The sequence below is a fragment of the Corvus brachyrhynchos genome, unplaced genomic scaffold (genome assembly GCF_000691975.1).
Source record: "Corvus brachyrhynchos isolate BGI_N302 unplaced genomic scaffold, ASM69197v1 scaffold26, whole genome shotgun sequence".
Lineage (NCBI taxonomy): Eukaryota > Metazoa > Chordata > Aves > Passeriformes > Corvidae > Corvus > Corvus brachyrhynchos.
Window position 1 is genome coordinate 979,388 of NW_008239324.1, and position 14,985 is coordinate 994,372.

Below are 14,985 nucleotides of genomic sequence, written 5' to 3' on the forward strand. Positions count from 1 at the left end.
GACTGTCAATGGAAGAGTTCTGCAACTCTCTGGATACTTTCTAGAAAAGTCTGCTAACAAATATTTTAGTTTTAAAAAATGTGACAGGAACAAGAATCTGTATTTTTTAATATCAAATGAAGAGTAACAAACATTCAACATGTGTTGAGGTCTGACTTATCCATGCGATACCAACATATTATGATTTAAGAACAAATTATAAAGATGTTAATTGCTTTTCTGCTTTGATCTATTAACCTGACTAAACGAGAAGCAAACACGTCACATACCAACTTCCATCTTGTTGCCAGTCAGACTAAAGGAGACTTTTTGAAAACAAAAAAAGGTAAAAATTCCACACATATCTGGATTCTCTAAATCATCTTAAGAAGAGAGTGAATTTCAAATTTCTAATTTTTTTCCCTCTCCCTGTGAGAAAGCATGTTTAACACCCTCTCTGTCATTCACCAACCACTTCTGCAATCACTGACAAGCCATCACCACCCAGAAGAGAGGGCTGAGGTTTCTTTTTTAAAAAATCAGCAGCCTGGAGCCAGGGAGGGGGGAAGCTGTGCCTGATCTGCACTGAAGAGGGAAGGGCTGGGAGAGCTCAGGCAGCACCTCCTGTTCCAGGGGCTGTCAATGCCACAGAGCCTGAGCTGGCTGTGCACACACAGCTCCAAACCAGCCACAGCTTTCTCTGCTTGCAAATGCAAAGTTTTGGGGGATTTAAGGGATATAAAACCACAACAAAACCATTCCTCATTAGTTCATCTGTTTATGGAGTGACTCCTTAGCTCAAGCATGAACCAAGAGCTGGTTCTTTCTACCCTTTGTTACAACAGCACAAAGCACAGGCAACAACTGGTAACACCCAATATTCCTCCTGCCTTGATACAAATGAATTATTGGGCACATTTCAAGTCCTACCACTTCAAATAATCCAGGACTTCTTCTTTTCCAAAATCCATGTTAAAAAATGCAATAACTGCTTCAAAACAAAGAATGTGGTTTCCCTTCATGGGCGAGCCAAGTCTATCACAGCCCAAAGTACAAGCTGTCACGTCTGTACCCCTGTCCTGCTCCTCTCTCCCCAGCAAGCTCCCAGCACTTGTGTGACCCAAAGCTAACCTAGCAAAAAACATCATCTAAGGGAGCATTTTTTCTAGTTTTGGTGAGTTTATCAGTTTATTGTACACTAAACAATCACAAGAGCCCACTCAGGGCTAGTGGGGAGCGGAAAACAGAACAAATCCCTTACAGTTATGGCACAATGAACGATGTAGGCTGAAACCTTGCCAAGAGCATAACTGATGTTGTAGCATTTAACACACAAATTAGGAAGTTACAGCTGAGCAATTAATCTTTGCACCTTACAGCAGGATTAGAATAATAAATAACAGTAGCTACTGCATAGTTAGTCTATGGAATGACTGGCAGAAGCTCATTTGCTGTAAGATTGTCAAGTTCATTTGAGAAAAATAAGAGGAAATTTTTTTTCCTTATTTGTTTTGACTTTCCACTTTGCTTCAGGGCATCTTTGTTTCAACCTAGTTCACAGCTCTATTTCTGAATGGACTGAAACAGATCTCTCTGCCGTGAACAACACAGCACACATATTGAAACAAGCACCGACAGATGCTCCAAGGACAGTCTATGTACAACCCCAGAATCTGTGAATGCACAGTACTAATTAGTGTGAACAGAGTTCTGCATATTAGAGCTTAAGCCATGATTTGATTACTCCTAGTAGGTATTAACAGATATTCTAATTCTGTAATGAAGTTAAACACTGAAGATAAGTATGGAAAAAAATGAAGACTATGGGGAATGGTAACATGGTAAGGGTGTGTCATCATTTATAAATATAAATATTCTGCATAAACAAGCATTCCAGTTTAGTTTGCACAGCTTCCTATGCAGCCATCACAGTGATAATGTGCATGCACAGTACAGTGCAAGCTTGTTAAAGACATTTTTCAAGCAAAACCTAATTTGCTGTCATTACCTAATCTCAGGGCTGGGAGGGGTTCTCTCAAGGTCTAGGAATGATCTGAAAGACATTTGTACAAACCAACTTTCTGTATGGCTTGTGAACGTTAAAATCTCAGTCTGAAAGAACAAAACTTGAATCCAGTTAGACAAAGCAATATGTGACTAGATGCCCCTGTCACCAACAGACAATTCACACCATATGGGCTTTTTAAAGACCCTTTCTAACTCCTACTTAAAACTACTCAGGATCCTAAAACTAGTCTTGTACTAAATAAAACTCCCGAATTGTCAGCAGTGTTGCTGATCTGCTTTCAAATGGGACCTTAGGTCCTTCTTTCTGACTGCCTATCTTGTTTATCTTTAAATGCAAGGCCAAAGTCTCCAAGCACAATGATCAGGTGTTCTTAAACATTAATGTGTGGTTTGGTCCTCTTTCGACTACTTTTGAGAAATGTTCAGTCAGATACTTGCATGATTTTCTAAGGAGATCTGGAGTCATGTTCATTTACATCTGGGTCTCAGCTTCCTTGCTCTCCTCTGCTTCAAGGAGGAAACAAAAAACTAATTTACCTGCTGCTTAAAATACTGTGACAGTTTGGTTTAAACTATATAGAGTGAGGATCCCAGGGCAGCTCCTACCTACCTGTCCATTTCTCATAACTCTGAAGTAAGGTCAGGCTGTAAGAGGTATGAGTTGAGGCAGATGAGACCTGTGAGCATTACAGCTTTAAAAGGGGAAATCTGTAATGTATTTTTACATTGTCACACTTTCATCAAGAGATAAAAAAACCCAAACCAGGATTCTCCAAAAAAAAAAAAAAAAAAAAAAAAAAAAAAAAAACCAAGCCAGGCAGAAACAAGAGTCAAAAGGAGCACAGAACAGAACACTTCTTGCAGAGCAGTCTTGCTGTAACTGTTAGAAAATACTCATGCTGTGGCTCTTCAGCCCCACTCACTTCCACAGCTACATCCTACAGTGTTTCCACAGGGCTCTAAGACTGTGGCACAGTCAAGGAGGAGTAAGATGTCCACTGTAATTAGCTGAAGTTCAATGCAGAATTTTCAAAACCTCTCGCAGATATCATTCAGTAAAGGAATTAAAAAAACCAACCTGCTTAATATATCCCTGTGCTGAGCAAGTTCTAACAATTAAAGAGAGGTTACAGTAAATCTCAATAAAGTGTCATAACCTTGAAGTTTAAAAAAAAAAATCTTGATTTCTTACCAAGAAACAAGAGTCAAAAGGAGCACAGAACAGAACACTTCTTGCAGAGCAGTCTTGCTGTAACTGTTAGAAAATACTCATGCTGTGGCTCTTCAGCCCCACTCACTTCCACAGCTACATCCTACAGTGTTTCCACAGGGCTCTAAGACTGTGGCACAGTCAAGGAGGAGTAAGATGTCCACTGTAATTAGCTGAAGTTCAATGCAGAATTTTCAAAACCTCTCGCAGATATCATTCAGTAAAGGAATTAAAAAAACCAACCTGCTTAATATATCCCTGTGCTGAGCAAGTTCTAACAATTAAAGAGAGGTTACAGTAAATCTCAATAAAGTGTCATAACCTTGAAGTTTAAAAAAAAAAATCTTGATTTCTTACCATCATGAAACTTACCTGTGGATTTAATACCACATGAAACTGTTTCATTGTATGGGGGGAGCTGTACAAAAAAGAAATGAAACTTATTTAAAGGCAAAGCAAATCTATGAACATTTGATATCAGTTTCATTTGAAACATCTGAATCCTTTAAAAATAACATCATAATTGAGATTTGATTTTCGGAGAGGATGCCTTGAACTCATGCTTCTATATTTATCAAATCCCACACTGCAGCTTCAGCTGTCCTTGCAGATTACCACATTGTACTGAAAGATAAAGATTATCTTGGTTACACACTACAGGCTCACCAACCTCTCAAGCAATTCACCTCCCAGCATCAGGATCTTTCTTCATCAACTCACCCCGATTTTAGGATGAGGAACATATCCTCTTTCTATACAAAACCTGAGGATAGACCAAATTGTGAAATGATGAAACAAACTTTTGCACAGCCAACAATCACACCTAAACCTTTTGACTCTCAACCTGCTCCAGTGTGGTCCTTGAAACGTTTCAGCTAAGGTGGATTCTGGAACACATTGATCAGTCTAAGCATAATGTACTCACAGCACAGAGTTTGTAAATACATCTCGTCCAAACAGTGGCATCACTTTATGGACTCAGGGGTTGACAGAATCCTTGCTATGGTGTAACCACACGTGGGCAGTTTCTAACCCCCATCCCCCCCACCTGCCCCTAAACCTCCTCAGCAGCTGAAAGCTTCTCCTGTGCCTGCAGGAACTGGCAGCCATTGCCACACTGCATTCCAGCAGCTCCCTGGAGAACATGGAACTAGTTCTGCAGTGGGAGATGGAACACTGAGGGGACAGTGCAGCTTTACAGTGCTATTCTAAATAGTAATTCAATGGTGTAACAAATAAAGGATTTCTTTATTGAAGTTTTCAGTTCTCTAAAGCTGCAGATACTTACACATTGCCTTCTTAATGCACTGCAGACACCAGCGCATCAGAAGCGGCAAGAAAAATGTTCCTGAAATTCCATTGCAAAAGTATATAAAAAGCACACATGCTGTAAATCCATGAGGTTTATGAACGTCAATACATCTTAATATATCATCTTTTCAAGTCAACAATGAGAATCAGTGGGTCAAGCTCCAGAACCTACTATCCATATTAATTTTGAACACAGGCTCAATCTAATTTTAGAGCTCTTAATGTCTATAACAAACAGTTTATGATAAACCTTGCAATTCTTGGTTTTATCCCAATCAAAGACCTTCAGAAAATAGAAAGATTTTTTAAAAAGTAGTCAGCCTCTTGGTCCCCTACATATCTGATTAATCAAAAGCACCTTTGCCCAGCTGACTTGTTCTGTACAGCAGGGTCATGTGAACCATCTCAGCCAACAGGTATGAGACAGAACATGTGTCACAAATGTCACATGTAAAAGGGACATTTTTAGACAATCTTTAGCTTTAACTACTCCCTTGGGTCTGTGGTTAAGGGACCTCAGAGGGACACCAGCACATGCCAGGACTGTCCCCAACACGATGTGTGTCAAACACCACTGCAGCATTATCATCTCTGTCTCGTCCTTCTTGAATTTCACCCTGCCTTTTTCAAACCAATTTTTTACACCAATTAGTGCAAAACTAATAAGCATCATTTTTATTTCACCATCCAGGTAATTAAAACGTTGAACTGAACCAGATCAAGGACAAACTTAAGGAACATCGTTTAAGAGCTCTTTGTTTTGACAGCCAACCAGTAAGTGGTACACTGAGACAGAAAATGAAGTCACACTGGTTCAGATGCTGCAGGTTCATACTTAGAGAACAGCTTTGCAGAAGTCAAGATATGATTTTCATCTTCCCCAAGGTGAGTGTTGGAACAGCTGATGGGGGGCACTTCAGGTGACATTTCATGGGATGAAAATGTCCCACCGCTGTGACTGCATTTATGGTGGGAAAACAGCAAGATCATCACAGCTACCAAGTATTACCTAAAGATCTCTTCTGTTTCCCACAGACCAGAGACACAGCTCTCCCCCTAAAAGGGCAGAAATGCTCTTTTTCCTTACTGAACTTCCCTCACTCCCTACCCCACCCCATTCCCTTCGTGCCCTTTCATTGTTCAGCAGTTTATTACACTAATTATCCTTGGAAAATTAAGCTACAGGAAGCTAAGTCACATTAACAATGGTTTGTAAACTGTGACAAAAGGATTTCCCCATCTACAGCTCGAGTGTTAGTTTCCTTTATGTTGAGAGGGCAGGATGGAAGCATGACTGAAATGTTTGAATGGAAATGTCTGGAGGAAATACATGGAAACTGACCCAGAGGAAAATTATTTTTCAAGTCTGGAGATTAGGACAATGGGATAAAACTCTTCCCTACAAAGGAAAATGGTTTCATCATTCTCTACCAAGAACTACAGAGAATAAGAGCCTACAACACTATGTGAGTGGGTCATGAACTCGAACACACAAAGACAACTATTTCCCCTCTGTGGTTCTCTCCATCACTCTGATTAGTTCATTATTGATGCACTTCTCAGACCTCACATACATCCTTCCTTGCGAGCACAGCTCTGAGGCTTAGCAGTGCTTCACCTGGCCAAAATATTAAGAATCCCTGTGCTTCAAAAGGCTCCCAAGACTTAAAAGCCCACTTTACAATCAAGAACTCTGCTGGGCAAGTTCTCAGTATCTACCCCTCAAAAAAACTCCACCAAAGCTAAGGTATAGGGCTGGAAAACTCATTGTCAACATCCTACCACTACTGTCAGCTGCTCCAGCTCTGAAAGATGACAACCAGAAGGTGGAATCATTAATTTATATCTAAAAATTTACTTAATATCCACATACATGGAATGAAGACTACTGAATAATATTTTCAGTTTGTAAATTAGAAAGCCAAGTGAATGATAAAGAAGTGTGTGTATTGTTGTATTTCAAATGCACACAAGAGATGGAGCTTTCAAATGTTATTTCTAAAACAAGTTTAAAGTAGATCTTACCTCAACAGAGCATCGTGGAGTCACAAAGAACTGATTAAATTCATCAGGGCTGAACTCCCCAAAAATATACTAAAAATAAAAGAGAAGGATCTTTGTTAAAGGACTATTTATATTCAATACAATTAATAAATTCATATTAAAATCCATTAAGATACTAGAATTTAGAAAGACCCATGTGCTGGGAGTCAGAAACTCTACCTGTTTGCAGCCCAACTCCCATCTTGGTTCCTTCCTACATCTTTAGCAAAGAACTTTAAGCTCTGAAACTGTATACAAAGCATTTTCCTTCAAATTCCCATTGGAGGTGATCACAAACTGCTCCTCATCCTGTGACCAATTTAAAATCATCATGCAGGGTGAGGAGTTGCACCAGTTCGTACAAGCCCCACACAGAGGCTGGTTTGCCTTCTAAAGACACCCCTCACAACAGAAAATAACCCAAGAATTACGTCTTCAGAGTTCTGCTAAACTGATGAGTTACCGTCCCTGAGAGGTCAAGCACAGAACTGAAACTGCCTAGAAACTCTAAATATCATGATTTTGTTATTCCAGGAACTCTCCATAACAAACCTAAGATAAAACATCTTTCCCCATCTTTCTGCAGCTTTTCAGGTATTTTGCATCTAGACACTCTCTGAAAAAAAGTATCTAACAAGACCACAAAGAAAATTACACTAAAGTGAGAGTTTATATTTAATTTACAGAAAATAAAAGATTCCCAATAAAAAGGCCTGACCTGTTGGCATTTCACAGCACCTGGAAGTTTCTATAAACTTCCACCTCCAGCTGTAATTGACTGAATAGCACCCAAACATTCAGGGCAGAGATATTAGGACAAAAAGAAGTTGAACAAGGAGCTGAATAAACTGACAAAACAGACAAAGAGGACTGAAAAACGCCACTCTTGGCATGTGGAAGGATATTGACTTTAGGAGTCACTAGTCAGAAGTGCTGTGGATGAAAGCAGGTCAGTCTGGCCCAGAACATCACAGTCCCCACTCCCATTTATCTCCGTGTTCTCCCAAGGTCATTCTGCACAATTCTTTGCTCTCCTCCACCCTCCCACCAGAAAAGCTTTTTCAGCAGAGTTAAGTCTTGCTCGTGGTAAATCCTCAGCTTGGCTGTATCAAGATACAACAAACCAGAGTGGGAGTTGAGCCAGAGAAAAGAATTCCTAAAATCTGGGAAATCATCTCTTCTGAAGCGCAGGCTGCCGCCACACACTGCACACACAGTAACCCAATCACGGGACTTTTTTCAGAGTTTTAGGTCGTTTATTGCAATGGAACTTGATGTCTACACGACTCACAGCCATCTACATTCAGAAATTTCGAAGCTTAACTGAAAGCCAAATTCCACAGCAATTACAAACAATAGTTTTCTTACACAAAAAGTGATTCATCACACATCACTTTTACATGTGGCAGTGTGTGCCCATTTTAATGGCCTTCAGGGTTTTTAAAAACAGTAATGTAATCTAGTTTAGACTACAAACAGCCCTATCAGTCAAAACAAACTGGAACATCTGTGATTCAAAGGGTGAAGAACAGTTAAACATTTAATGCTTCAAAAACTCTTCCCACAGCCAACTGCTGCCCACCAAGGGAGAATCCAACACCCCAAACCCAACAGATCCCTAAATTGTACCTGAGTGGCTTCACAGTTCTTGGCACAGGACTCGGGCTTGGTTTATGCTCTCAATATAACCAAGGCATTTTTATTCGGCAGCACATGAACTAGACCTCATCATATTCCAAAAACAAACCTAAGAAAACCACTTGCTGACTCATCACTAAATTATGTTTTAAGAGGTATTTTTGATGCAGTCATGCAACAGAACAAAACAATCTCAAGTGTAGTCTATTAAAAGTTACATAAATCCAACCCTAATTCCTTCATGCAATAATATAATACAGTCACTTCATTTAACAACATTTTAAAGCGAAGTATCACAGGCCTGGTACTTCTTTCTGAGGTTCTTTTTTAATGAGGAAACACAAGACAAAAAATTGAACAAAGTGATCATTAACACCACTTTAATGAACTGTTTTAATGGTGTATTCATATAGAGAAATTTGTGTCTTTGCAACTCTTCCTGCATAATTTAAAACAAGACTTTAAATATTTACCAACATCTAGTCCTAGTCAGACTAAAGCTCAAAAAACCCATCCCATCTGGGCTTGAAATAAACTGAATTTTATCTGATTTATTTGTTTTTATTTACCAATGCCTCACATCTTCATTAAGTCACCAGTTAAAAGATCTCTGCACAGTAACTGAGAAAAATACTGTTCCAAAACAAACCTGAGGCCATAGGACCAATGACATTAAACCTGCCCAGTTTAACCAACCTCCTCTGCCTCCAGTCAGCCTCATCTCTCCAGAAATAATTTCTGCAAGCTGGACAGAATTTTCTACCCTTTTCGAGACACAGCTACGCATTCAAGTGAAAAAGAACTGTGATATCACATCCCTTGGCAAGTATAACAATCCCTACCAAAAAACAAAAGATTCAGAGGGGAAAAAACCAATGTATTTTAAGTAATTTGAAAGACACTGTAACTCCCTGCCTGCTGTCCATCCACCCATCCCATCCATGCATCCAGCCCAAGGAATCAGTGTACCTGGCACTCTACAAGTAACCTGCGTAAGAAAATAATTGCTGGAGCTCTGAAACAGCATCAGCATTACTGCAGTACTTACCCTCCACCATTAATTCAAATTTAGAAGGTTTTCCTGCACCTGAAATGCCCAATAAGAAATTTTAAGCAAGAGAAGACTAGGATTTTATAAAAAGTAGCACACCCTTACAAGAATAACCTCATTATCAGCATGAGCTTTTGGGGTCCCAGCTTGCACCCTCAAAATTACTCCACCTAATCTCAAAATTCCCAAAGTTGCCTTTTTTCTCCAAACTGACAAATAAAATCTAATACTTGGAACATCAAACATTTAATTAAATTACTTACACAACTTACCAAGCTACTCACGACCAGCATTAATTTCTCCCCCACTCTATAAATAACATTTTAACACATGGCAGAGATACATCAGCACGTATCAAAGCTTGGCGAAACCCATTTCAGATGATTTCAATTCCAATTTTAGTATTTTCAAGTGTGCAAGAAACACATACCCATTACAACTACATCAAACCGATGCCTTTAATGCCCAACTAACCTGCCCCACGCTGTCTCAGTCTCTGATCCTGTACGTCACACTACTTTAAGGTCCCAATCAGGGATAATAGACGGACTTCACAAGCTCCAAGGAGAAGTGGGAGTCAGACACAGAAAGCCCAGGGTCAGCCCTGGAGCAGGTGAGAGATTGTGCTGTGCCTGAGATAAGCTGCTTGTCCTGCACCATCACTGCTGTGCCAAGGCAGCAACAGCCTTTCACCTGCACCAGCAACTGCACAGCTCCCTGAGCGAAGGTTGGGCACTGCACATGAGCACAGAGCTCACCTGGCCCAGGCAGCAACAGCCAGGCCTATTCCTATCAATAACACAGAAACTCAGGGGATCTGGCAACATACAACCCCAAAATATTAAAAAACATTATCCATGGAAAGCTGAAGTTTAATTAATACCTCTCTACAAATTTCTTGTTAAGACAAAATAAAAAAAGAACAAAAATCAAGCTTTCTCCGACACTGTTTAACATTCAATTCCTGATTTCAAAAATTGACTTTGATTTATAGCCTCAAACAAAAACGCAGCTGCTTGAAAAGCATGTTAAACACTAGTCAATGGTGTCAGTGTTCACTCACAGGAGAGCAGGAATAAAGCTTAGGAGATCCAGTCTCACACCAAGACTGAATTTGGAAGAAAATCTGAAAAGAACATTGGGAGAAAGTTTTGAAAATTTCTGAATGTAACAATACCCCCAGACTTACTTTTAAAGATACCTAATCCCTAAGAGGCTTAATTCAGTCCCATCTGCCCTCCCTCTCCTTCTCAAACCCTCTCCACAACCTATGTAAGAGCTGTCTGTCCTGGCTCCTGTGAAGGAATCGTTCCTCTGGCGTTTTTGGGAGCACGTATTTCACATGCACTCCTCCCCAGATGATTTAACTCTGCAGAGCCATCACTGACCCTGCACTGAGTGTGCTCAAGGCTCCCTTAGGACACCTCAGCCTGGAGAGCTTGATTTCTGTCACAAACTAAGAGCAGTATCAGAACAGTATCAAACAAATCCCAATGACCTTCCACTTGCAACTGTATAAAAAACCAGATGGAAAATAATAACCTCTGGGGGGAGGCAGGGGTGTGTGGAAAGAATGAGGCTTTGTGGAATTCTTGGAGAGGGGGGATACACAGGACAGCTCTACCTCTGCTACCTTTCCACTTCCTTGTCAGTGCTACCAAAGTTTTCCTTTGGAATGGAAAAACACCACCAAACCCAAAACATACTGATGGATCTCTTCCATTCTGCAATTCTCAACTGTAACCCAAACTGACCATTTGCCAGAGATGTACAATGTTAACAAACACACTACAATTACCAAGATTTAACTGATGTGAGTAAACACACACCAACATAATAAAATACTTTGCTTACACTGCACAATCAAGTATTTATGTATTTTCCATCCGGTATCTTCCATATTGAGGTTTCACAATCAATCACTTAAAAGAGACAATTATTCACAAGGGCTGCTTTCCACTCTGCTTTTTTAAATACTGGTTTCAACATACACAAGTTCTGAACTTCTGGGAGTTTTCAAATGTGAATCTCTTCTTGCAGATGTCACATGTATGAAACCAAGGATGAAAATAAAACTAACAATGCTTGAATAAACCTTAAAAATGAGGTAGTTTCAGACAGGACATACCTAAAATCTTTCCCTTCGAATACTAACACTAACAACCAGCACATTAACTAAAGAAAAAATTGCAAAATGAAACATATTTTATGCAATTCTAAAATGGTATATTTTCTCATGAAGCTGCTGGTAACATGCCTGTTCCAGTACTTCAAGTTTAATTTCTTTGCCTTACTTCCACCTATCAAGATTTTGCAATTGAAGTTTGGGCACTGAATGTAAAATACTGTCATACAACTCTTGGGACTACAAAAACCCCCAAACAACTAAATTCTTAAAAATAACTGAAAGAACCAGTTAAAACTGTAGCTCTGAACTGCCTCCTGTGTTACTGAAGAGAGGATAACAAAAGAACTGCATCTGTACTCTCTCCTTCCAGTTAAAATTTTAAGACTAGAATATTACACAAATACTCCGCAGATGAGAAAGTTCCTAGAAGTGTAACATATTTGCAATGTATTTTTTCTATAATACAAGTCAGGAATATTGAATGGATGGACTATTAAAGCTGGTGCAGTGTTTCCAACTCACTCCTTAGCCTCTGTCACCAATTTCCATGTTTAGTCTGACATGCTGCAAGGAATCAAGTCCCCTGTATCAAGTCCCTGCTCCCCAACATTAATTCTCTCTACAAAAATACTCATGTTAAACACCTTCCTTAGAGCAAATCCCAAATCCTGCTGATTGTCAGTTGCTGGTGTTTCCAGCCACAACAAAACTTGAATCAGTTTCTAACTTAATCTCTCCAATGTGATTACAGCAGTGTAACATCCAGCTCACTCCAGCAGATTCTACAGCACTTGGAATAAATCATTTCATCAATACCATCCCCTTTACATCTTCAAGGTATTAACTGCAGCTAGATTTTAACACAAATTACAGAAAAGGAATTAACCAAACACATTACACAAAAAATGTTTTCTACTACTCAGGAATGAAAGTAAAAGTACTTTTATATTTGTGTAATAACTGACCAAGCAGCATCTTAACTATACAGATAAAAGCAGCAGCAACAGAACTAATTCCAAGGAGAGGGAAAAAGACCCCAAAGGGTTAAAATACTTGACCTGCAAGCTCTCCCCATGCTGACTGGTTTTTGCTGTGGTCCCCCTAACCACTTTAAAAACTGAATGCTAATGTCACCCCACCGCTTGTAATGAAATCTCCACTGGTGTTCCTGTCTAGCAGCACGAACACTGTCCTAGAGGAATAAAAGGAGGATGAGTACGTGTTCCACAGCTGCTTGTCCTAGAAAAATGGGTAGAAATAGCACTGCTGATGCATCATCATCCTGGGATCACCTGTGCTACAAGAAAGCCAGGAAAATGAAGCGTCAACTTCGGCTTTCAGAAAGCACTAACGCGGCTTTCATCTACCACCCAGCAGCTTCAGATCTTCAGTCAAATTAGTTGAAGCTGCAAATACTCCCACTTCAACTGCTTTTCCATAAAGGAGTTAAAAATACAGCTTTTACAGCTGGATTATTCCTTGCCACCACTAAACATCTAAGCAGAAGGTCGAACACGCCAAACTAGTTCACATTTGAACTGAAATGATGGAATAGCTGATGCATACCCTAAGCTATACATATATCTATTATATATATAATCTTGCCCACCGAGCTACTCCTACAAAGTGGACTTATTCTTACAGCTCTGGGACAGACTGGAGTAGAGGAGGAAAAGGAAGCATTCAGACTGAAGTGTGTTTTCTGGCAAGGAAAAAAGGGCACATGCATATGACTGCACTTGGGTTTTATTAGCAGAGAAAACACTCTCCCATTAGTCATCCCCGCAGCAAACAAGGCATTGCTTCCTCACCCCTTACTTCTCTCCCAGTATCTCAGGGTTTATCAGCTTTCATATGGAAAATGTAGGAAAAAGCAGCCTTCCCTCAGGTTGTCCTGTCCTCTGAGCTGAAATTCATCAAGTCTTAGTACACAGATGATTACTTAATTGGAGACAACAAGGTTTTACAAACTCCCGAATCTCAAGAAACTTATTACTAAAATGCTTTAAAAAGCACAGACAAAATTGTGAAACGGAGCCCCAACAGCAAACGTGGGGGTTTTTTTTAAGATTTTGAATTTACAACCAGCATCCCATAACCAGGAGGTATGAAAACCACTGGCCATGTATTTACAGTTGTACCACAGCCTAAATAGTAGTATTTTTAGGCAAAGCATGTCAATATATCCTCCTTATGAAAAAATAAAGCTAACTTTTATAAACACAAATGTATGGAAATGAAGCCGTACTTTAAGGTGGAGCAGTTTCATATCAAAACTTTTAACAGTTGAAAATGAAACAAAACAGAAGCAAACTCTTAGCGAAGCTGCCAGTCCTTTATCAATAGCCTGCAGCTCAAAGCTAGAACATTAACACATCTTCATAGTGCCTGGAAAAAGATCAGAGCTAGGTAAATGTAGGTCACCTAAGCCCCATGAGTCAGTGCCAACTCCTCCTGCCCACCATTTAAGCTATCAAAGGCTCAAAAATATAGTGCATGACTGAACCTTCCCTTTTTTTTTTTTTTCCCCAGTTCAGGTCTTTTTTGGATGTTATTACAGAATTCTTACAGCTGAAGGAAGTTACAGATTTTCTACACATTTCACATTAATTAATCTGAGGGGTTTTATTCCTTCATGAAAAAAAAAAAAAAAAAAGAATTATCATCCTCAAAAAGTCATTTTCTGCTCAGAGGAAAAGCCAGATCTCTGGCTAGTAGGGAAGTACAGTTGTGACTCTTACATTACTGGAAGGACAGGTTTCATGACCAAATGGCCCCTACAGCCTGATGTAATAAAGGAGGCACAACATGGATCTCAGCAGTTTATCCTGAATATTGTAACTCAAATATTCACAAAAGCAGAGCAGGTTGTGCTCTTTTTATCAATTATATAACGTATTTCAAGTCAGAGCAACAAACTGAACAATAACCATACAAAACCCTGCCAAAAGACGAGCCAATTTCTTACACCCAAACAAGTTCTGTTTATGTACACTCCCCATTCTATTTCCAATAATGAGGTGCCTGTTGGCACTCCTCTATTTCAAACAGCAGCTGCCACAAAGTGCATCCAGCCCAAGGAAGTTGTCTATTAAAATGGTCAGTATAGTTAGCAGGGGGGAGAAAAAAGGGAGTGGAAGAATAAAAACCAACCCATCTTACACAGACAGCACTGCATTTCTGAGAGAGCTGTTCCAGAAAGTTCCCTTTAGCTGTTCCCTATCTTCCCATATCCAGAACTGCACCAGCAGAAAACCTCTGCTGCTTCACATTTAAGATTTTCCTCAGATGGTATTTTTCTGTTCCACAAAACAACAAAGAAAAAGCCCACCAAAACAGGCACCATCTTATTCTGTAAATAATCACAGCACAAGGAGGGCAATGTAACTGCAGCATTTGTATATGATCATAAAGCAGTGGTCCCTGACAGGAGAACTGTATTCACATTTTCTATACAACTTTTAATTTGCATCCTATGACACACCATCAGGTGTTAAGAAAATGCCTTCCCTGCACCTTCCCCTGGGACCTAAGGTAGGAACATACATGTTGTAAACAAGAGCTACAATGAAGAGCAAGCATTCTGGGACCACAGCA

At 39.7% G+C, this 14,985-nt stretch overlaps 1 protein-coding gene across 1 annotated transcript in view; it reads right to left on the reverse strand.

Moving 5' to 3' along the window:
• Nucleotides 1-14,985, reverse strand: part of USP10 (ubiquitin specific peptidase 10) — a 44,499-nt gene that overhangs the window by 21,512 nt on the left and 8,002 nt on the right. The window contains exons 2-3 of the mRNA XM_008638830.1: nt 6,554-6,622; nt 3,590-3,635 (exon numbers count right to left, since the gene is read on the reverse strand). Of these exons, the coding sequence (XP_008637052.1) occupies nt 3,590-3,635; nt 6,554-6,622 (115 nt within the window). The remainder of the gene's footprint in view (nt 1-3,589; nt 3,636-6,553; nt 6,623-14,985) is intronic.